Source organism: Leucoraja erinacea, chromosome 13, assembly GCF_028641065.1.
Source record: "Leucoraja erinacea ecotype New England chromosome 13, Leri_hhj_1, whole genome shotgun sequence".
NCBI lineage: Eukaryota > Metazoa > Chordata > Chondrichthyes > Rajiformes > Rajidae > Leucoraja > Leucoraja erinaceus.
This window is the reverse complement of record NC_073389.1, coordinates 29842925-29865600: the sequence shown is the minus strand read 5'-3', so window position 1 is coordinate 29865600 and position 22676 is coordinate 29842925. Positions and strand designations below refer to the sequence as shown.

The 22676-nt window shown below is 42.5% G+C and overlaps 1 protein-coding gene across 5 annotated transcripts in view; it reads right to left on the bottom strand.

The window, feature by feature from the left end:
- Positions 1 to 22676, bottom strand: part of lrch1 (leucine-rich repeats and calponin homology (CH) domain containing 1) — a 169322-nt gene that overhangs the window by 76457 nt on the left and 70189 nt on the right. For all 5 annotated transcript variants that reach the window (XR_008724438.1, XR_008724437.1, XR_008724439.1 and 2 more), the window contains exons 4-7: positions 20807 to 20912; positions 20571 to 20707; positions 6855 to 6985; positions 481 to 568 (exon numbers count right to left, since the gene is read on the bottom strand). Coding sequence is in view for 2 of the 5 variants with exons in the window: in XM_055644768.1 (XP_055500743.1) it covers positions 481 to 568; positions 6855 to 6985; positions 20571 to 20707; positions 20807 to 20912 (462 nt within the window). In the remaining 3 variants the exon portion in view is untranslated. The remainder of the gene's footprint in view (positions 1 to 480; positions 569 to 6854; positions 6986 to 20570; positions 20708 to 20806; positions 20913 to 22676) is intronic.

The window sequence follows — 22676 nt, the reverse complement described above, 5'->3', positions numbered from 1 at the left end:
AACACTCTTCAAGACCCCCATCCCCACCTCCTTCTTAACCTTAAACTGCCCTCGCATATTAGTATTCTCCATACCGATCTCACTATCCTCCACATCCGTCTCCATTGTGAATACAGAGGAAAGTACTCCTTCAGCACCACTCCTTCAGGCTTTTTTTTTTTACAGAAAGACAGCACAAATTGGCTACCAAAAGATTTAACGCTGTTACAGAATCAGGATTGCTATTCTCTCTTTCAGTCCAGCTGGAAGTGAAAAGATATTCTGCTACAAAAAAAACCACAGTGGTTTCAAAATTTGCATTTCATAGTGAAATGCAGCTCGCAGCATATAGCACAAGAGCATTTTTTTCCAGTTAGATAAGAGATCCACTGTTTGTTGCTTTGTCCACTCATTTAAGCCACCGATTATACTGCCAAGAATTTTCCTTACTTTAGAAGTTTTGTCTGCAGATAAAAATGTTGGTATATTGAAAATACTCACTTCAGTTGCAGAGAGGCGTTTATCCCCATTATCACTTCCAATCCCAGAGTCAAAATCTTGTTTTTTGTCTGGATAAATGTCTTCAATGCTTTAAAAAGGGAAAGAAAATCAAAAATGTAATAACCAAAGCTGCTGCTAACATCACATTTTACTGTCGACACGAATACTCCTGCAGAAAAGGAATAAATCCTTTCTCTCTGAAGCCAGCGGTATAATGCGTGCACAAGGTTAGCAATTCCCCATGAACATCATTACCCTAAAATAGTCTATGTGACACAGATTCAGAACCCATCACTCATTTCATGAATACACAGAGGGAATAGCAGATGATCAATTTACCATTTAAGTAACTGTTCTGCTTCTGCCTCCATCACCTAATTACTTTTATCTGATCATGCAAATTCTGGGTCAAGGTGAAGAGTAATGCCATACAATTTGGATCCAGTTCAAGGTGGCGACAATGGAAAGTGAAGGGGAAAGTTGTCGGCTGTGAACCTAGCTCACTTTGCATAAGCTGTCTGGGCATGTTGCTGCCCTGCAGATTGGATTCTACAACTTATGATAACTCATGCTCACTGTCTGTACCATATTGGCCCTTTCTATGTAGGCCATCCATCCAACGGTTGAGTTTTTTTCCTCATTAGTATAGCCTGATGTCACACAGCACTGCATTTTGCACCGTTTCATGTTTAATTGCCTTAATTCTCACACACTAACTGCCCTCAAATCACATCCACTTGTGCTCTCTCGAACTGCTGCATTACCCGACACAAAGTGTGGACTCAACAACCGTTTCACTGAATATTTAAACTCAGTTCTCTAAGGCCTACTGGTTCTCCTGGTTGCTAACCACTTTAACTCCCCTTTTCCCATATTGACCTTTCTGTCCTCGGTTTCCTCCATTGCCAGAGCAAGGCTACATGCAAACTGGAGGAACAGCACCTCAAACACCGCTTAGATTGCTTACAACCCAACGCTAATGAACATTGAATTTTCCAATTTTAGGAAGCTTTTACAAACACTCCCCTCCCTTGCCCCCACCTCCCTTCAACCCCCCTAATTTCCTGCACTAAAAGTCCATTACCCGGTTCTCTAGCCAAGAGTCAAGGAACCCTCTTGCCCGAGGTCATCTGTTACCGCCCCCGATTTGTCCTTTTTTTCTTGCTTCCAGTCCTCGTCCCCCCCCCCCCCCCCCCCCCGCTACCCCACCCCCCATCTCCCTTCAATCAGTTTTAAGAAGGGTCCTGACCCGAAATGTCGGCTATCCTATTATCAAGAGATGTTGCCTGACCCAGAGTTACTCCAGCATTTTGTGTTAATCTTTGCTCCATTAACCAGAGATTAACCCTTTGTTTTATCCATCCCTCCCACATCTTTGCTGTAACAAAAATTAACTTGACTCTCTTTTCCAGTTCAAAGAGACTGACATAAAATGTAGAACCAAGGAACTGCAGATGCTGGTTTAAAAAAAGACAAAGTGCTAGAGTAATTCAGTGGGTGAGGCACGTTGACTCCATTCTGTTTCCAAAGCTGCTGTCTGACCTGCTCAGTGGTTCTAGCCATTTTTACATTCATTTCAGATTTCCAGCATATTAAGTTTTTGATTTTTATTTACAAAAGAGTAAAAGTCCTGGCAAGTAGTCAATTCTATTTTAGACTCCATATATGCAGATCTTACGTAAGGCTGTAGGCATGAAGAAACTTGTCTGTACTATGGTCACCCAGTTTATGTGCATCCCAGCAAGGCATCTCACAGCTAACAGCCATTCTGTTCAAATCTGAAAATGGATTCTTAAGTTCCAGCCCAATAAGGTCATTGCATGTGGGCAGAATTGAGATCCTTATCAAACTACTTGGAATGAAACAGTCCAGTGCCAGAGGTTAGTAAAAGTTAAAAAGATATCCTCTCGGTTCACACCTGCTGCACAAACGACAGTGGACCCAGAGTCAAAGCTGCTGCCTGATCCAATTACACTTTCCAACAACATTGCTGATCTTAACAATACAGAACGTTAGAGAAAGGCACCAAACACCTGCTCCAGCTCCTGCATTCCCAAAGATTACGGTTGATTTTTAATTTCAGCATCACTTTCCTGCAACAACCACGTATCCCTTAATTTCCTTAACACCCAACAATCTGCAGGTCTGTTCAAGAAGGAACTGCAAATGCTGGAAAATCATAGGTAGACAAAAATGCTGGAGAAACTTAGCGGATGCGGCAGCATCTATGAAGCGAAGGAAATAGGCAATGTTTCGGGCCGAAACCCTTCTTCCTATCTGCAGGTCTGTCTTCAATGTCCCCAATACCCGAGCCAAAGATTCCAAGAATTCGTCACCCGCTAAGTGAAGAAACCTCATCTCAGTTTGCTCCCTAAGCAGACCCCTTATTGAGTGACAGTGACACCTGGTTCTAGATACCCCACCCACGAGAAACATGTTCCCTATATCTAACCTATGATGATTCTTAGAATTTTTAATATTATAATACAATTGTCTCTCGTTTTTCCAAACTCAAGAGAGCACAAACACAATCTGCGTATTCTCTCTTCATAAGGCAAATCCTGCGTGCTCCCATCCCACCCTATCACACTAGGATGAATCTTGTAATATCATGCAGCAGCTCTGAATAATTCAACAATGTGGAACATTGTATTAGGTGGTGGAAGTACCCCAATTTCACATTAACATTTCTGGGGAATCCATGAAGGAATGTGTAAATGGTCGTTTCCATCTGGCTCTGAAGTTACAGACAGAATCTGGGAGAACACAGTGAGAGATCAACCCCTCCAACTACACATGTTGTACTTCCACTGCTACTGTTATACAACTTGGCTTAATTTTTTTAAAGCTGCAATTTCCATGCCCTTTGCTTATTTTAAGTAATACATTTCTCTCATGGATTTTACAAAACATATGTGATTGATTTATAACAGGTAGTGGATCAAATCAACACAGTATCATCAAATTGCTAAGATAGTTTTGCTACCCCATACTATACAAACAGACATAGTCAAGAAAAGGGAACCGTAGAAATTCCTACAAGGAACAAAACAGGCATCAAATAATAATCAAAATGGCTACTGTTTGTGCTACTTTCAAACCAGGTATAAACAACCATGCATTGTCATCTCAATGTCAGCATAAAATAACTATCAAAATACATGAAAACTTAACAAATGAGAGAAAGATGTTCTTCCCAAGGCCTCTGATCTGCATGAAGAATCAGAGAAGGTTTTTTTTATATATAGAGAATTTGTGAATTTTCTCTGGTGTTAGAGAAACAGAAGCTTCTGCATGTATGTTGAGAACAGAACGCCACAAATGATTCTCTCTTATTCCAACTTCAAGAGTCAAGACGTTTCAAAAGTCAGCAGTGAATACAGCTGAAACTATCAAATACAAAAACAACCTCCTTGCATATTTGCTCATGCAAGCAAATCATACATGTCAGGCTGCTGCACTCAATACAAGGAAACCTAAGAGCTTCAAATAAAGTTTTCAGTGACATTGCCCACCAGGAGGCACCATCATTTTAGACTGGATTTCTGCCCCATAGTTCGTTCTAACTATTGCCTGCAAGCCTCAAAAAAGAGAGCAAGAGAGAGAGAGAGAGCGAGAGCGGAGAGAGACAGATTGGAGAGGAAGGGAGAGATTGAAGGAAGGGAGAGATTGAGAGATGAGAGAGGAGGAGAGAGAGAGGGAGAGGGAGAGAGAGAGAGAGAGAGAGAGAGAGAGAGAGAGAGAGAGAGAGAGAGAGAGAGAGAGAGAGAGAGAGAGAGAGAGAGAGAGAGAGAGAGAGAGAGAGAGAGAGAGAGAGAGAGAGAGAGAGAGAGAGAGAGAGAGAGAGAGAGAGAGAGAGAGAGAGAGAGAGAGAGAGAGAGAGAGAGAGAGAGAGAGAGAGAGAGAGAGAGAGAGAGAGAGAGAGAGAGAGAGAGAGAGAGAGAGAGAGAGAGAGAGAGAGAGAGAGAGAGAGAGAGAGAGAGAGGGAGGAGAGAGGGAGAGAGGAGGAGAGAGAAGAGAGAGAGAGAGAGGAGGGAGAGGGGAGGGGGAGGGGGAGGGGGAGGGGAGAGGGGAGGGAGGGAGGAGAGGGGAGGGGAGAGGGCGAGGGGGAGGGAGAGGGGGAGAGGGAGAGGGAGAGGGAGAGGGAGAGGGAGAGGGAGAGGGAGAGGGACAAGTCCGTGGTCCCTGCCTGCTTCAAAAAATCCATCATTGTACCGGTACCAAAAAATGCCTCCCCAGCCTGTCTGAATGACTACCGTCCGGTGGCCCTTACCTCGGTAGTCATGAAATGCTTTGAGAGGCTGGTGAAGAAACACATCTGCGCCTTCCTCCCTCGGAACATGGACCCATTGCAGTTCGCATACCGTCCGAACAGATCCACAGACGATGCGGTCTCCCAGGTCTCGCACACCGCTCTCTCCCATCTGGACAGCCAGAAGGGGGGCTACGTGAGGATGCTGTTCATAGACTACAGTTCAGCCTTCAACACGATAGTCCCCACCAGACTGGCCGGGAAGCTAATGGAATTGGGGCTCAACACCTCCCTGTGTGCCTGGGTCCTGGACTTTCTCACCGCCAGGCCCCAGGTAGTCAAGATGGGAGGGAATACATCGAAGTCCCTCACCCTGAGCACAGGATCGCCCCAGGGTTGCGTCCTCAGCCCCCTATTGTACTCCCTGTACACACATGACTGTGTGGCTAGGTTCAGCTCCAACTCATTAATTAAGTTTGCTGATTACACTGTGGTGGTGGGCCTGATCTCAGACAACGACGAGAAGGCCTACCGGGAGGAGGTGGCTGATCTAGCACTCTGGTGCCAGGATATCAGCCTCCTCTTGAACATCAAAAAAACGAAGGAGCTGATCATGGACTTTAGGAGGGCACATCATCCGAGGACGTACACTCCATTGAGGATAAATGGGGATCCTGGGGATAGGGTGAACTGTTTTAAATATCTGGGAGTCCACATCTCCGAGGATATGACATGGGCATCACACGCCTCAGCACTCGTGAGTAAGGCAAGGCAGCGCCTTTACCACCTCAGGCAATTGAGGAAATTCAGAGTGTCTCCGAGGATCCTCCAGTGCTTCTACGCAGCGGCGGTGGAAAGCATCTTGTCCGGGAACATTACCATCTGGTTTGGGAATTGCTCTGCCAAGGACAAGAAGGCTCTGCAGAGAGTAGTGCGTTCGGCCGAACGCACTATGGGAACTTCACTTGGCCCCCTGCAGGAACTATAGTGCAACTCCAGAGCCAACAATATCATGAGAGACCCCTTCCACCCCTGCAACGGACTGTTCCAGCTGCTACGGTCAGACAAACGCCTCCGTTGCCATGCGGTGAGAACGGAGAGGTTGAGAAGGAGTTTCTTCCCAGAGGCCATTCGGACTCTAAACGCCTATCTCACCAGGGACTAACTCTACTGAACGTTTTTCCTTCCATTATTTATTATGTAAAAGAATATGTGTGTTATGATTGTGTTTATAGTTTGTTTGTTTGGTTGTTTGGTTGTTTGTCTTTCGCACAAAGGTCCGCGAGCATTGCCACTTGCATTTCACTGCACATCTCGTATGTGTATGTGACAAATAAGCTTGACTTGACTTGAGAGGGAGAGGGAGAGGGAGAGGGAGGAGAGGGAATGGAAGGAAGGAGCCAGGGGTGGGGGGAGATGAGCAAGAGGACGAGCAGGATCAAGGAGTATGAGACAGTGCAGGCACCTAGCGAGGAAGATAAATCTCATTAGAGATTGCAGTGCTGTAAAATTCACTTCCAGGATTTGTAGCTGATGCACAAACAATGAGTGTTCATGATTATATTAGATAGTCGTGAAGTATTATATGGAGGTAAAATCCTGCAGAGGTCACTTGGCCAAATAGTTCAATTGATGTGACCTCTCTACATTTGTGCGAAAGAATGTTTAAAAGTCAGCAAATATGTGCATTTTGTGCCCTTCCAGCAATAAACTTTGATCATGAAAATGAAAAAGATGGACGTAAATGAAAAAGAATAGTTATTTGGACATTTCAACGGAAGAGGTGTGCTATGGGGAGAAAAACTGTGTTTCTTTTGTGAAGGGAAATGGGTGTTGTGAAATTTGGCAGCTAGGTCTTCCTGCTGATCACGGAGCCTCCATTCCCTTTGTGAACCAGGCCTCCCAACATCCTGATTTAAAAACACTGGATTACAGTTAAACTACTTGCTTAATTCATCAGTGTATCATCTCACTCCACACATATAAATTAATTATCCTTTTTTCAGCATCTAATTATTCTTGCCGTAAGATTTTACATTGTTAAGATCATGTAAAGAAGGAAACATAAACTTCACATTATAGCACAGGTCTCAAGAAAACAAAGAATGGTTTTGAAACGTACCTCCCACAAACACGTTGTGGAACAGGGGCCTTTTCCATTGACGGTTGATAAAGGCATTCTGCAGTCTTATCAATTCTACACGCCTCTATGTTCAGGTACTTGAATATGTGCACTTTGCCCTTTATGCAGATCTAACAAAGAGTAATTATTTTCTTTAGAATGCATTTTCAAAAATTACAGCATTTGCTTAAATAAATCAACAGTGTTTTTTAAGGCATATGATAAAACAGCAAACTTGTAATAATTTAAATCTAAATATAATATTCCTAGAATATATAATTTGATAATCTTTCATTTCAGACTAACAACTAACTAATTCTCTTAATCAATCTCAATAAACTATTATGCGTAACAGCCATCAGCAAGCAAACACCAACTGTTGTTTTAAATGACCACCTCTGACTTTCATACTTGAATGTTTGATGTACTTTCAACAAGCCCATTATGTTACTCACAAGAGCAACCCCACAAAAAGTTGAAGGGAAAAATGGTGCCAGAAAAGTAACTTGAATTGGAATTGAAAAATAAGCATCTGATGGTCATAAATAGCCAAGATGTTTAGGCACTAAAAAACCCTGAAATAGGCAGGCAAAAAGGAATAATAAAATTACAAAAAGGCGCGAATATGGCATTTATTGACAAAAAAGGCATTTATTTCCACAGCAAAATATAGCTAAAATTTATAAAGATATACTACATTAAATGACCAAAGTTGCCTGGTTGCACATAATTACTAACATTTTGTTCAAATTATCTGGTGGTAAACTATGCCATCTGTCAGACAGAATATGCTTCAGTTATTAAAAACTTCTTTCTACTTCAGCTGAGGTCACTGTTGCATACCCGAAACAAGCTACAGACTGTATATTCATGTTGATATCTTGTTCATTACCACTACCTTTGAGTACTTTAGCTATGTTTTCTATTTCTTCAAGATCTTTGTTAGCTTAAAATCACTCTCTCACATTTTCCTTGTATGCCTTTACCTACATCGCCAGGAACTTTACGAATATCGTCAGTTACTTTGTTGAAAACCTGCAAGTTATTGACTAATGTTTCGCCACATTTCTCAAGGGAAGTGATAGCTTGTGGGAAGTTTGCAAAATTGGAAGCAATAAACACAAGATTACGGTGGAGGGACTTTATCTGCATGATTTCACAGACGATCCTGACTGCAGCAGATTCTTCTTCTTCAAAACAGTTGACGATTTCTTTTATCTTTTTAAAAATTGCAGAATAGTAGAGTACAGCAGAGAGCCATGTACCCCACCTAGTCAAAATGGGCTGAGGAGGGAGCGGAATCCCGGGTGCCATTTCCTTGAACAACTGCACCTGTGATGGTGTTTTGAGGAAGATTTTCTTGACATTGGAAACTAGGCGATCGACATTTGGAATCAAGCTACGTATGTGCTTGGCAATTGTATGAAGTCCTTGAACTTATCATGTCAAATGCAACATTTTGGGGAATAAAACTTTGAGTCACAAACAGAAGAACATTCTCGTGTTTTATACCTTCTGGCCACAGTACAGCAAGTGAAGATGTAAACAACTGAGCAAACGTTGAGCTGTTTGACTTCTCCAATACTTCCGATGTCAACAAATACTCCTTTGATGGTTGACCTGCCTCCAGTGTACCGATGACCACATTGGCAACATATCTCCCCACAGCATCGGCTGTCTCGTCTATTGAGATCCATATTTTGTTGCATGCAACTTCATCTCTAATTTTCCGCATAACAATGTTGAAGTTGCTATCAACATAATTTTTCCATAATGAAGACTCGCTTGGTATATGTTCCTCCGTGTATTTCTCTAAAAAACCTCTGAGAGGTTTGTTTTCCAATTTCTACAGTGGAATTCCAGCATCAATGAATGCTTTGCACAGATCAATCGAAACTCAGATTTGCGACTGGAGCCAGCAGTAAATATAATGAGGAGACAAGCTTGGGTAGTTTACACTCCAGCGTATCAACATTGACTTCTCTAATTTTTGATAACCCTTGTCTTCTCCATCCTCCCCCTTTCCAGCTCCCCTTCTAGTCCTACTGTCTCTGCCTCTTCCTTTCTTATTAGCGCCCCCCCCCCCCAACATCAGTCTGAAGAAGGGTCTCGACCCAAAATGTCGCCTATGCATTGTCTCCATAGATGCTGCCTCCCGCTGAGTTTTCCAGCATTTGCCGTTCTTTCTTAAATAGATCTTAGAGAAGCCTGAACCGGAGAGCAGCGGCACGAACGAATAAATGACCGACGGTGGCGCCCCCGGTTTCATCCCAGTGGTGGAAGTTTTCTTGAAAGTTATACAGTTAACACGTTAATAATAACATTAATATTAACATGTTAACATAGAAAACGTCATTGTAATCATGGTACAACTAGAGATAATAGCGCGACCTTTAAGCAAAACGGCCAAAAAAAAAAGGCTGATTTAGGCACTCGATCATGAAAAAGGCATGAAAATGCATTTATGGCATAATCCTGGCTCTAGTCATAAATGTAGCAAGTACATGACGGAGTAAGATCTTCAGGTTTGCTTTGTACAGAGTTTTACCCCTGTAACGCAACATCACTCTGTCCCAGAAAATCACAGGTAGTTGCAACAATAATCAATTTTGTAAGGATAACACTCAGCATACAAAATAACAAACAAGTTAACTTACTTCAACAAAACTGGATCACCAGGAAATATATCTTTTGTTATCTAGTAAGAATTATCAATACAATTTTATTAAGGCCTTGTATTTTGCATCTATAGCAAATGCATTCAGTGTTTTGTTTACAAGTGCATCTCCAACCTTTACTTGTCAATACAGATTGGGGGTTTTTTCCAAGTGTTGACTTGGTAAGTCAGCAGAAGGCAGCTTGTGCATGCATACATACCTTTGTACCACTTCGTGAAGCCAGGTTTATATTTTTTTGGGTGGTAGCAGAGGGTTGTGTGAAAGGGAGATAACAAGCACAGTGTTATTCTTGGAAACAACTTTATCGCACGATTGGTGACATAAGAAGTTTTTCTAATGTTCCCAACCACATTGCTGGTCTAGTACCTCGGCTCCATGAAAAAGAACTGGCACTGACAAGACATAGTTGATGAAGTGAAGTTAAAATATAGTAAGAATATAAGCAGCAGAATCACTGTTGGATTATTCAAAGGAAGAATAAATGGAATTATGTAAAAGATGATTGACCCATATTCCATAAAGAAGGACATTTACAAAGTAAGCTAACCATTCCTCATTTGCTTAACACTATAAATAAATAAATAGACCATACAGTTAAAGAGCTTTTCAGCGAGTTGTCAAACTATCAATGCAATGCTTTTGGAATCATTTTCAGGTTGTCCTTGGGTAATGAACAGGTTCTGTTTTTAAAGACATCCTTAAGTACGGACTAATGAAATACTTTAATTCACAGATCTCAAGACAATAGAGACTGCAGATCTGGAATCTGGAGCAAAAAATAAACTGTTGGAAAAATTCAGTGTAATTCAGCATCTTTGGAGTCAAATGGATGGTTGACATTTCAGAGTCAAGACCCTACATCAGGACTGAGTGTGTAGAGTGGAAACAGTCAGTATAAAGAGGTGAAGGGCCAGGGTGAGGTGTTGGTAGGCGATAAGTAGAACCAGCTTTGGTGTGCATGATGGACAGATGGTGACAGGGGGGAGAGAGGAGTGGAAAGGTGATCCAAGAAAAAAGAAACAGGAAACTAGGTGACGGGTAGATGGAACTTGGTCGGAGAGGATGATGAGTCTGGATAACAGGGAAGGAGGGAAGGAAGCGTGAACAATGAGAGAAAGACCCTGGGTAGACCGGTGGAAGTGGAGAAAGAACACATGACCTGAAAATGAAAAATTCAATGTTCATATAATTGGGATGTAGATTACTCAGACAGGAAAGTAGGTTCTGTTCTACTTTGGGTTCGGTCTCACCGTGGCTACGGAGAAGGCCAATGATATTCTGGTCAATGTGGGAACAGGTATGGGAAAGGAGTTTTGAAATGACATGCAACCAGAAACTCAAGATGTCCTTGGATTTATGCAAATAGATTCCTAGAGTTCTGTGCAAAGTATTAAATCATTTAACTTTGACCAACCCATGTATGCCTTGTTTCACGGGAGCATCCTCCTACCCTACTTAATCTAATTCTATCAGCATAAGCATTTTTTAATTATCTTTATTTTCTTTACCCTTCCATCTATCTCCTTCTTAAATGCATGCTATTTGCCTAATTTTGATACCACTTTCCATTCTAATCCTTCAGGCCAAAGAGTTTCTATTTTATTATCCATTTTATTGGTGACCAGCCCATATTTCCGATCGTACACAAAAAAGCTGGAGAAACTCAGCGGGTGCAGCAGCATCTATGGAGCGAAGGAAATAGGCAACGTTTCGGACCGAAACCCTTCTTCAGACTTCTCCTTCATATTTTCGATCTCTAGTTTCAGACTCCCCACAGGCAGAAACGTTTATTTCTGTTTACCCTATTAAATGTTTTCATTATCTTAAAAATTTGCAGACAGCAATAAATCATGAGCAATTAATGCAGAGGACAATTGCTGCAAAGCAAGAGAGTCTATTAACAATGTTAAATCAGCATGAAATTGGCAAATGAATTATGATGTAGATTAGTATGAATACAAAGTCACATATGGCTTGTGTCTAAATGTAATAGAGGAGCAATAAATCACAATTCAGCCACAGCTAGAGAACTGTGTGGCTATTCTGAGCACAATACTCAAGGAAGGATGTAACCAAAGGATCAAAATGTAAACCAAGTAAAAGGAGGTTTAAATGTTCATAAGTCACTGACATAGCTTGTACAAAATTCATTTCTAGGTGAATGTCCTGCATTTTTTTCATTAGTGTGAAAGCAATAAAATTCTGACAACATTTAACATTTCAAAGGACGGCAAGTCTGAGAGGGGCAAATAATTCTAGAATTTTAATTTATTGTAGGAATGAGCAAGTCAGGGTCAGTCGTTACACAGAGTTAAAGTGATTTGCCTTTCAAATTCTCTACTGTGAAAATATTTCTCAGAGAGCATAATTCCATGAGACTATAAAACATTCGAACAGAATTAGGCTGTTTGGCCCATCGAGTCATCGGCTCTGCCATTCGATCATGGTTGTTCCATTTTTCCCTCTCAACCCCATTTCACCCCTTAACCTTTGACAACCTTACTAATTCAGAACCTATCAATCTCTGCTTTAAAAACACCCAGAGATTTGCCCTCCACAGCTGTCAGTGACAATGAATTCCACAGACTCACCACCCTTCGGCTAAAATTCCTCTTCATCTCCATTCTAAAGGTACGTCCATTTAGTCTGAGCCTATGCCCACTGGTTCTAGACTCCCACTACTGGAAGCATCCTGTGTAAGAAGGAACTGCAGATGCTGGTTAAAACCGAAGATACGAGACACAAAAAGTTGGAGTAATTCAGCGGGACAGGCAGTATCCCTGGTGAGAAGGAATGGGTGATGTTTCAGGTCGAGACCCTTCTTCAGACTCTTCACGCCCATGTTATCTAAGCCTTTCATTATTCAGTAGTTATCACTGAGATTCCCCCTAATCCTTCTAAATTCCAGTGAGTACAGGCGCAGAAATATCAAATGCTCCTCATTTGTTAACCCAATCATCCCCGGGATCATTCTCGTAAAGATGGTTCTCTGGACCATCTCTAACACCAGCACATCCTTCCTCAGATTGGGGACTAAAATCGTTCACAATGTTCCAAATGTGGCCTGCAGTGCCTTATAAAGCCTCAGCATTATATCCTTGCTTTTCTTTTCTTGACCTCTCCAAATGAATGCTACCATTGTATTTGCCTTCCTTACTACTGACTCAACCTGCAAATTAACCTTTTGGGAGTCCTTCACCAACACTCGCAAGTTCCTTTGCACCTCTGATTTCGGAATCCTCTCCCCATTTAGAAAATAGCCTACACTTTTATTATTTATTCCTTCTAAATTCCAGCATATAGCTTTCCATGAAATACTAAAAAGGGAAATTGAAACATGATCAACCGCAACCTTAGTATGCTGCAGGCCTTTCTTCAAAGACAGGTAACCCAGGTAGTTGTTTTGCCTTGGTAAACCCCAATAATTGGAAGTCATGGGAAAGAGATATGATATTCATAATTGACAACTCTTTGCTATTGATCCTTGGTATACATACCAGCTGCATCAAATGGAATATCTTATTTACTTCACTTGTAAAGACAGAACCACAGTACTTGTTATTCACAAGATCTTAAGAATGTTTGAAGGTAAATCATAGATATTTAAAAGATTTACCATTACAATTTGAGTCTACTTCATGCTGCAGAACATTGGTGATCTCATCATATGTAGAACATACAATAGTACAGCATATGAACAAGCACTTCAGCCCACAATGTCTGTGTCAAACATGATGCCAAGACCATCTCTTACCTATCTGCACATAATCTATATCCCTCCATTCCATGCATATTCACATGCCTATCCAAAAATGTCTCAAATGCCATTATTGTATCAGTCTCAACCGCGGTGCATACCAGGCACTCATCACCTTCTTTGTAAAGAAGTTTCTCCGCATATCTCCTTTTCATGCATCTTAATCTTCTGTATCAGCATACCATGGGAGATTTCATTAAATGCCTTACTAAAATCCACATAGACAACATCCTACCACTGCCCTATCCGCATCGATCACGAATGTCACCTCTTCAAAAAACCTGATCATGTTAGTTATGTATTTCTAATTAACGTCGATGGGACCTGCCCAAAGTTTACATTATCTTGCATTGCCTAAGTCTGGTTTTGTCTTTTTGGTTCAATTCCCCACACCAACCAACATTCCCACATCCATAATCGTCCCACCTGCCTGCATTTGGCCCACATCTTACCAAAGCTATTCTATGTAGCTGTCAAAATGCATTTTAAACATTGCAATAGTACCTGCCTCAACTATCTCATCTGGCAGCTTGTTCAATACACCCACCACCCTTTGTGGAAAAAGGTGAACCCTCAGGTTCCATTGTCTGTAAAGATTGGAAGCAATCACTTCATAACAGGAGATCACTTAAGAGATACATCCCTGTGCAATATTAATTGAATCATGGGCTGATTTTATTTTCTCATATGATGACTTTCTATGTCCAGCATTTGATCTTTAAAACTGATAACATTCAAAATAAATTAAAAACAAAGTAACAACTTTGAACCTGCATTGCATCAGTGATTGCATCATCCACCCATGTTTTATCGTCTTTTGAGAAGAACTCGTAAGCAATTCACAAAATCCATCATAGTCAACAAGTTTGGAGATCATTCTCGGAGCCAGTGAGAATATATCACATTGACGAGTTTGTCAAACATCCTGAAATGCTGTTCTGAGGTTCTTTCAGCTACTACGGTATTGGTCCACTGCACCCAGTTGACAGAATGATGACTGGCCTGGTAACTCGCCTGACCTGAATCCGATTGCGAATTTGTGGTCAATTATCAAGGAGAGACTGAAAGGAAAGAACTGTACAATGACACAGAGCTCACAGAGGCCATAATTCAGCTGTGGAATCGAGATTAAAAAATTCTTGGAGACTCAGAATCTGATCGACTCCATGCCAAATCCTGTCAAAGACGATAAAGAACCGTGGTGGACACACATGTACTAAAGACATAATGGCGCAACGATAATGAATAAAAGGTAGCCCTGCGACATGTATATTGACTTGTTATATCCTAGTTTAAGAAAGAACTGCAGATGCTGGAAAAATCGAAGGTAGACAAAAATGCTGGAGAAACTGAGCGGGTGAGGCAGCATTTATGGAGCGATGGAATAGGTGACGTTTCTGGTTGAGTCCCTTCTTCAGACTGATGTGGAGGTGCGGGGGGCGGGAAGAAGAAAGGAAGAGACCGAGATAGTGGGCTGTGGGAGAACTGGGAAGAGGAGGGGAAGGAGAGAGAAAGCAAGGACCACCTGAAATTGGAGAAGTCAATGTTCATACCGCTGGGGAGTAAACTACCCAAGTGAAATATGAGGTGCAGCTCCTCCAATTTGCAGTGGGACTCATTCTGGCCATGGAGGAGGCCCTGGACAGAAAGGTCGGATTCGGAATGAGAGGGGGAGTTGAAGTGCTGAGCCACCGGGAGATCGGGTTGGTCAATGCGAACTGTGCGGAGGTGTTGGGCGAAGCGATCGCCAAGCCTGCGCTTGGTCTCACCGATGTAGAGCAGTTGACACCTATATCCTAGTGTATTCAATTAATTTGCACACGGATGTATACTCTGGAAATTGACAATCACTTCTATTAACACTTCTATAGGCCCACCCCGATTTTCTGGCACTCTTGGGTCCAGAGCCATTCTGGATTATTTATTTTGTCAAGCCAACAGAGGTTATGGCATCCGAGAGGCGTCCAACGGTTCATGAACGGTTCGCCTTGGCCTCCGAGGGACCGAGATACCGGCAAAGTCGGTCATGGAAACGGATCTGCCAGCTCAAGCCAGGCCGGAATCCGCAAGGAGCAAATTCCACACATTTCAGGTGTACTCTCTAGATTATGACTGGAATAAAGGGGGCACTGGACCAACAATTGCCGCACAAATCGGTGTTGGATCTGTACCAAGATACTTTATTAAACATCAATATGCTTTCTATGATGTGCTGGGGCTGTGGTTATCAATAGAAAAATACATGTATAGGAAAGTTTCTCTTTTCCAAATATTTCCTCAAGATTCCTATCCACATCAACGGCAGTTATTCTCACCTGCTGATTAACTTCTTCATCTGCAGCTCGGTTAGAATCAGAGAATTGTTACAGCAGATAACATCCACGGTGGCTCTCAAAAGAGCAACTTACAACTTCCACTCCCTGTTTATTTCTCTGCAACCTTGTAAAATTTACCCAATTCCTTATTGGAACCTGCGTTTACCCACATATTAGGCAGTGCATTCTAGATTCCAAGCACACCCTGTGTGTAAAACATTTTTCCTCTCGCTGCTCTTAATTCTCTTCCCCTTTCTTTTGTACCTCTCATTCAACCCTTCACCAAGGGGAATAGACTCCCACTATCCACTCTGTCTAGACCTCATTTTATTCAAGTCTGTCAGATTTCCCCTCCACCTTCTCTTTAAAAAATAACATCCAACTCTCTCCATCCCCCTCCTCCCAGGAACTATTCTGATAAATCTCCTTTAGGCTCTCCACTTCCTTCCCAAAATAAACACAATAGTCCAGCTGACGAAGGGCACGTGTCGATTATGGTTGAGCGTCACTTCCCAGAATTTATAAGCTATTGATAAAGCCCAGATACATCTTGTTAAACCCGCCCTGCTGCTTTCATGACGTGTAGCCATTCACCTCTCCAGTTCCTCTCCTTCAATTCCCCTTTTACAGCAGTGTCCTTTGAATAACGTTGCCTCTCCTTTTTCTTCCTACCAAAATGGTTCACTTTTGGCATGGAAAATAAGTCCCTCGGCCCACCGAATACTTCTGGCAGCATGTTCCAGACACCCACCACTCTATGTATAAAAATAACTAGCCCAGCGCATCTCCTTTAAACTATGCTCAACTTAAAGCTATGCTCTCTAATATTTGACATTTCTATCCTGGGAAAAAGCTTCTGACAGTCTACCCTATTACGAATAAGGGGTAGGCCATTTAGGACTGAGATGAGGAAAAACTTTGTTAACCCATAGAGTTGTGAATCTGTGTAATTCTCTGCCATAGAAGGTAGTGGAAGCCAATTTACTGGATGTTTTCAAGAGGGTTAGATTTAGCTCTTAGAGCTAATGGAATCAAGGAATATGGGGAGAAAGCAGGACAGGGTACTGATTTTGGATGGTCAGCCATGATCATATTGAATGGCAGGCTCGAAGGGCCAAATGGTCTACTCCTGCATCTATTTTCTATGTTTCTATCTAGCCCTCTCATAATTTGATGTACTTTTATTAGGTTTCCCCTCAGTCTCTGATGCTCCAATGTAACTTCATCCAAACTCTCTTTATAGCCAATACCCTCTGAGGTTTTCCAAATCAGGCTGAGAAAACCTCTTCTGCATCATCTCCAAATCCTCCACATCTTTCTTGTATTAGGGTGACCAGAACTGCAAACAATACTAACCAAAATTTTATACAGCTACAAGAAATCACAACAAGCCACCTCCAATGACTGGCTCCATATTAGCACTGGAATCAAAAACTAAAATATTGGCAATCTAAAAAAAACAATGACGGGAATATTAATCAAGTCAGGCAGGATAACGTTGAACTTTTCAGCTCGATGACCTTTCATCTGAACTGAAAAGGTCGAGAAACATGTTTCAAGATGGAGAGGAAAGGTGGAGAAAGGTGAGGAAAAATCTAACGGATAAGGTGGAGACCAAGAGACTGAATGATACATGGGTTATTGATGCATATTGAGAGGGGCAGTGAAGGCTTGTTAAATATAGATAATCTGCCTGGAAGAAATGTTAACAGGAGGAGATAAATCAAGACAGGAAATGAAATTAATTTTTTCTAAAAACTGTTGGAGCTGCCGACACTGGGTAGAGAAGTAAAATTCTGTAGTTATTGGAAATAAAAACAGAAAATCTCAGCAGGTTAGGCATTTATGGAGAGAGAGGCAGAGTTAAAATGTCAGATTTGTGACGCTTTATTAGATCTGGACATTTCTGATCAATTTGTAAAAGCTGGTTATTTGAAATTGGAGAAGTGACGGCAGCTGGAAACACAGGATTACCCTGGCTGACTGAATGGAGTTGTTCTGAGCAGAGTCCAATGTGGAGAAAACAATATTGTTAGCAGCAAATGTAGATGGTAAATCATAAGAGTAAAGGAATCAGAGCTTCATATGGAAGGAAAGACTGGGTCCCTGAATGGTGAAAGGAAAGAAGTAAAGATACACGGGGGCACAAGAGACTGCAGATGCTGAAATGTTGAACAAAAAACAATTTGCGAAAGGACCTCCGTGGGTCAGGCAGCATCTGTGGAGGAAATAGAGGTTCCGAGGAAGAGTCCTGACACAAAATGCCATCTGCACATTCCCTCCTCTGTTGCTGTCAGAACTGATGAGTTCCTACAGCAGTTTAACTTAGAAACTAGGAACTACTTATGCAGATTTCCCCAAAAAAGTGCTACAGTAACTTAGCAGGTCAGACAGCATCTCTGGAAAACATGGATAGGTAATGTTTTAGATCAGGACCTTTCTTCAGATTGATTGTGTTCTTGTTCCAAGTGGGAGGAGGAGGAGTGCGAGCAAAAACTAACGGACACAGAGGAGACATGGGTAAGTGATCCATCTATGACAGAAGGGGGGGGGGGGGGGGGGGGGGGAACTTTATTAAAGAAAGAGGGCATCTTGGATATCCCTGAATGGAAAGCCTCATCTTGGGAACAGGTGCAACGGAAATGGAGAAATTGAGAGGAGGTGATAACATCTTTGCAAGTGGCAGTGTGGGGTGCCGTGTAATCCAGAGAACTGTGGGAGTAGGTAGGTTTGTTGTAGATGTAGTCTGCCTCTCTGGGGAGAAGGAATGGGTGATGTTTCGGTTCGAGACTCTTCCTTAGGCTGGTTAGGAATAAAGGAAACGAGCGATATAGACGACGATATGGAGAGATAAAGAACAATGAATGAAAGATATGCAACAAAGTACTGATGATAAAGGAAACAGAACATTGTAAGCTGTTTGTAGGGTGAAAATGAGAAGCTAGTGCGACTTGGGTGGGGGAGGGATTACGAGAGAGGGAATGCTGGGCTAACCTGGTGAGAAAAATCAATATTCATACCACTGGGCTGTAAGCTGCCCAAGCGAAATATGAGATGCTATTCCTTCAATTTACGTTTAGCCTCACTCTGACAATGGAGGAGACTGAGGACGGAATGGTCTGTGTGGGAATGGGAAGGAGAATTAAAGTGTCCAGCAACCGGGAGATCAGCTTGGTTCACGAGGGCTGAGCAAAGGTGTTCCGCGAAATGATCGCCCAGTCTGCGTTTGGACTCACCGATGTAAAGAATTCACATCTTGAACAACGGATGAGGTAGGAGATGCAAGTGAACCTCTGCATAACCTGAAAGGACTGTCAGGGTCCCTGGACAGACTTGAGGGAGGAGGTATAGCGACAGGTGTTGCATCTTCTGCAGTTGCAGGGGAAGGTATCTGGGGACAGGGTGGTTTGGGTGGGAAGGAATGAGTTAATCAGGGAGTTGCGGAGGGAACAGTCTGAGGAAGGCGAAAAGGGGTGAAGATGGGAAAATGTGGCTAGTGGTGGAATACCGTTGGAGGTGGCAGAAACTTCGGATTACGTGTTGCATGGCGGAAATTTCGGAGGATTATATGTTGTAGAGATGTTGGAGATATTCCAAGTGAATTTGAGGGCAGGGTGACAGCTAGAGGTAGAGTTAAAGAAATCAATGAGTTCTGCACAGCTGCAGGAGGCAGCCCCGATGCAGTTGTCGATTTTGTGGTGGAAGAGCTGAGGAATAGTTCCAGTGTACGTTTGGAACAAGGACTATTCGACATAACCAACAAAAAGCTGGCATAGCTGGAGCCCATGCAAGCACCCATGGCTACAACCTGAAGAAAGTGAAAGGAGTCAAAAGAGAAATTGTTTAGGCTGAGGACAAGTTCATGAGGGGAAAATTATTGGATTTCTGTTTGGGGACGAAACGGAAGGCCTTGAGACCTTCCTGGTGGGGAATGGAACTGTAAAGGGACCGAGCATCTATGGTAAAGATGAGGCCTAGAAATTTAGGCCGCAGAGTGGCGCAGCGGTAGAATTCCTACATTACAACGCCAGAGACACATGTTCGATCCTGACTATGGGTGCTGTCTGTACGGAGTTCGTAGGTTCTTCGTAGGTTCTCCAGGTGGTCCGGTTTCCTCCCACATGCCAAAGGTTTGGAGGTCAATTAGAGGGGGTGGCGAAGAGAAAAGGGGGGGAAATTAGAGGTTAGCTAAGATTTGACGTTCATACCGCTGGGTTGTAAGCTACGCAAGCGGAATATGAGGTGTTGTTCCACCAGTCTGCGTGTGGCCTCATTCTGGTAATGGAGGAGGCCCAGGATGGAAAGGTCAGTGTTGGAAAGATTCTAACATCTTCCTCAGCTAAGGAGGCAAGAAATGTGCTCTGGATGGGATCCCAGGAAGCCCTGTACAATCGCACAGAGACATCAGTGGCCTTTCTCAATCAGCTCCACCACCATTGTGTTTTTTTGACATACAGCATGGAAACAAGCCCTTCAAACGTCGAGTACACGCCGAGCAGCGATTACCAATATACACTACACAGTAGGGATCATTTATTACAGAAGCTAATTAACCTACAAATCCACACATCTTTAGGATGTGGGAGGAAACAGGAACACCCAGAGAAAACCCATGCAGTCACTGCGAGAACATGCTAACTCCGCACAGACAGCACCAGAGGTCAGGATCGAGCCTGGGGCCCTGGCACTGTAAGGCAGCAACTCCACTGCTGTGCCACTCTTTTTTTACACCCTTCTTCATTGCAAAAATCATGTTTGATGTCTAAGTTTTCTCTAGTCTGATGAAAACTCATTCACCTTATAAAGTTCACTTACCAGTTTCTCCACATATATTGCCGATGTGCTATGTTTTTATTCCATATGAGCAAAGAGCAGTTTCAGCAGTAGTTTACATTGAATCTATCTTCAAAGCACCAGAAAGGGCATTTTTAAAATGGCATTGGATATCTTTTAGTAAATGACTGACCTGTGCTGGCGGAGACTGCAGTGGATTGTTATCCATTTGTATATTCTGTAGATGCTTCATGTTTCTGTAGCAGATTGGTATCGATACAATCTTATTACAGGAAAAGTCTAATTTCACAAGAGGGAGGTCTGCCAGCTCTGCAGGAGAAAAAATGAAGTGCTTCAGTATTTACATGAACTATTTCACTGGCTCGTGAGGAAATAGCAAGATATCAAGAAATTCAAAAACAGCTTCACCCTCTGGCAAAATCTGCAGATAATTTCGTCTGACGTTCAACTCTCTGAGCGACTGAAGTTGTCCCATTTGTTGTGGCAAAGTTGTAATTTCATTACAACTCACGTCCTGAATGGTAAAAAGCAAAAACAAAGTTATTATGAGGTTTTCTTTCGAACTACCTATACGAATGTATACAGAGCTTTGTGCCACTGCACCGGATGGTACAGTGAGTATCGGGTACCGGAGGAGGGAGGGATGCTTAAAAAAGAAATTATGAGGGCAAAGTGCATTCACAAAAAAAAACTGGCAGATAGGATTGAGAAAAATCACAAGACATGTTATATTACATTTGCAGATGATATGAAAATCAGTGAGGTTTCATCAGTTTAGTTTAGAGATAAAGCATGAAAATAGGCCCTTCGGCCCACTGGGTCCATGCCGACAATCAATCACCTTATCACACTAGTTCCATGTTATCCCACTTTGTCACATCCACTCTTTATGCACATGGGGCACTTTTTACAGAGGCCAAATAACCTATAAACCCATGAGTCGGATGTGAGCGGAAACCAGAGCACCCAGAGGACACCCACACAGTTATAAGGAGAACATGCAAATTCCACACAGATAGCATCCCGAGGTCAGGACTGAACCTGGGTCTCTGCCATTGTGAGGCCGTGGCTCTATCAACTGCGCATTGCGCAGCCAACTGCTGTAATTGATTGTGAGGAGGGTAGTCTTAGGCTACAGAACAACACTGATGAGCTGGTAAATTGGGCCAAGCAATGGCCAATTCATGTAAGAGTGAGGTGTTGCATTTTGGGTTTTTTTGGGGAAGGGGTGTTAAAAAAAGAGCATCACATATACCAAAAATGGTTGCGCCCTAACAATGGTGCAAAGGAACCTTGGTCTATGTCCAAAGATTCCTGATGGTGGCACAGAACGTAAGAGCATGGAGAACTTGGTAAAACTTTATAGAACATTGGTTAGACCACAGCTGGAGTCCAGCGTGTGGTTCAGATCACCGCATTATTAGGAAGGAAGTGAGAAGGTGCAGATGAGATTCACCAGGAAGTTGTTTGGGATGGAACATTTCAACTATGAAGAGATTCAATCGGCTGAATTTGGTTTGCTTGGAGCAAAAGAGAAAAAGAGGAGACTTGGCAAAAGTTGTACGAAATAATGAGAGGAATTAGATTGGATCGGAGGAGGAATCATTTTCACCCACAGGGTGGTTGAAATCTAGAAACTTTTGTTTGAGAAGGCGAGGGAAGCAGATTTTCACTCCATATTTGTGCATCCAGATGAGCACGAATCGCCACGGCATTGGACCACGGCATTGGAATCGCCACGCCACTGGACCAAGTGCTTTTAAATGGAATTTGTTTTAGATAGGTGCTTTCTGCTGGGCTGACAGGTCTGCTTCCGTGATTTGGGATACTGAGCCTATTGGGAACTATGCTTAAAAGCACTGAGAGAGCTCAATAATCATCCCCATTACATCATCATGGTGAAATGGCACATGGTGGCAACAGAGGGATATCCGTGAGAATGTGCTGACAAGCGAGAACGCATGCTGGAAGCACCTGCTAATAAAACATAGATAAAGCCCACATTTATCTAATGCTTTTCCCAGACTCAAGATTTTTACCAAGCTTCCTTATGGATAATGACATATTTCTAAAATAAAGTTTCTGTTTCAATGCAGAAAATGGAGCCACCATTTTTGAAAGCACGATCATACAATATATTAGTGATATTGATAATAGGACCAGGAAGGCAGATTATTATCTGAATGGTGTCGTTAGGAAAAGGGGCGTTACAATGAGATCTGGGTGTCCTTGTTCATCAGTCACTGAAAGTGAGCATGCAGGTACAACAGGGGGCCAC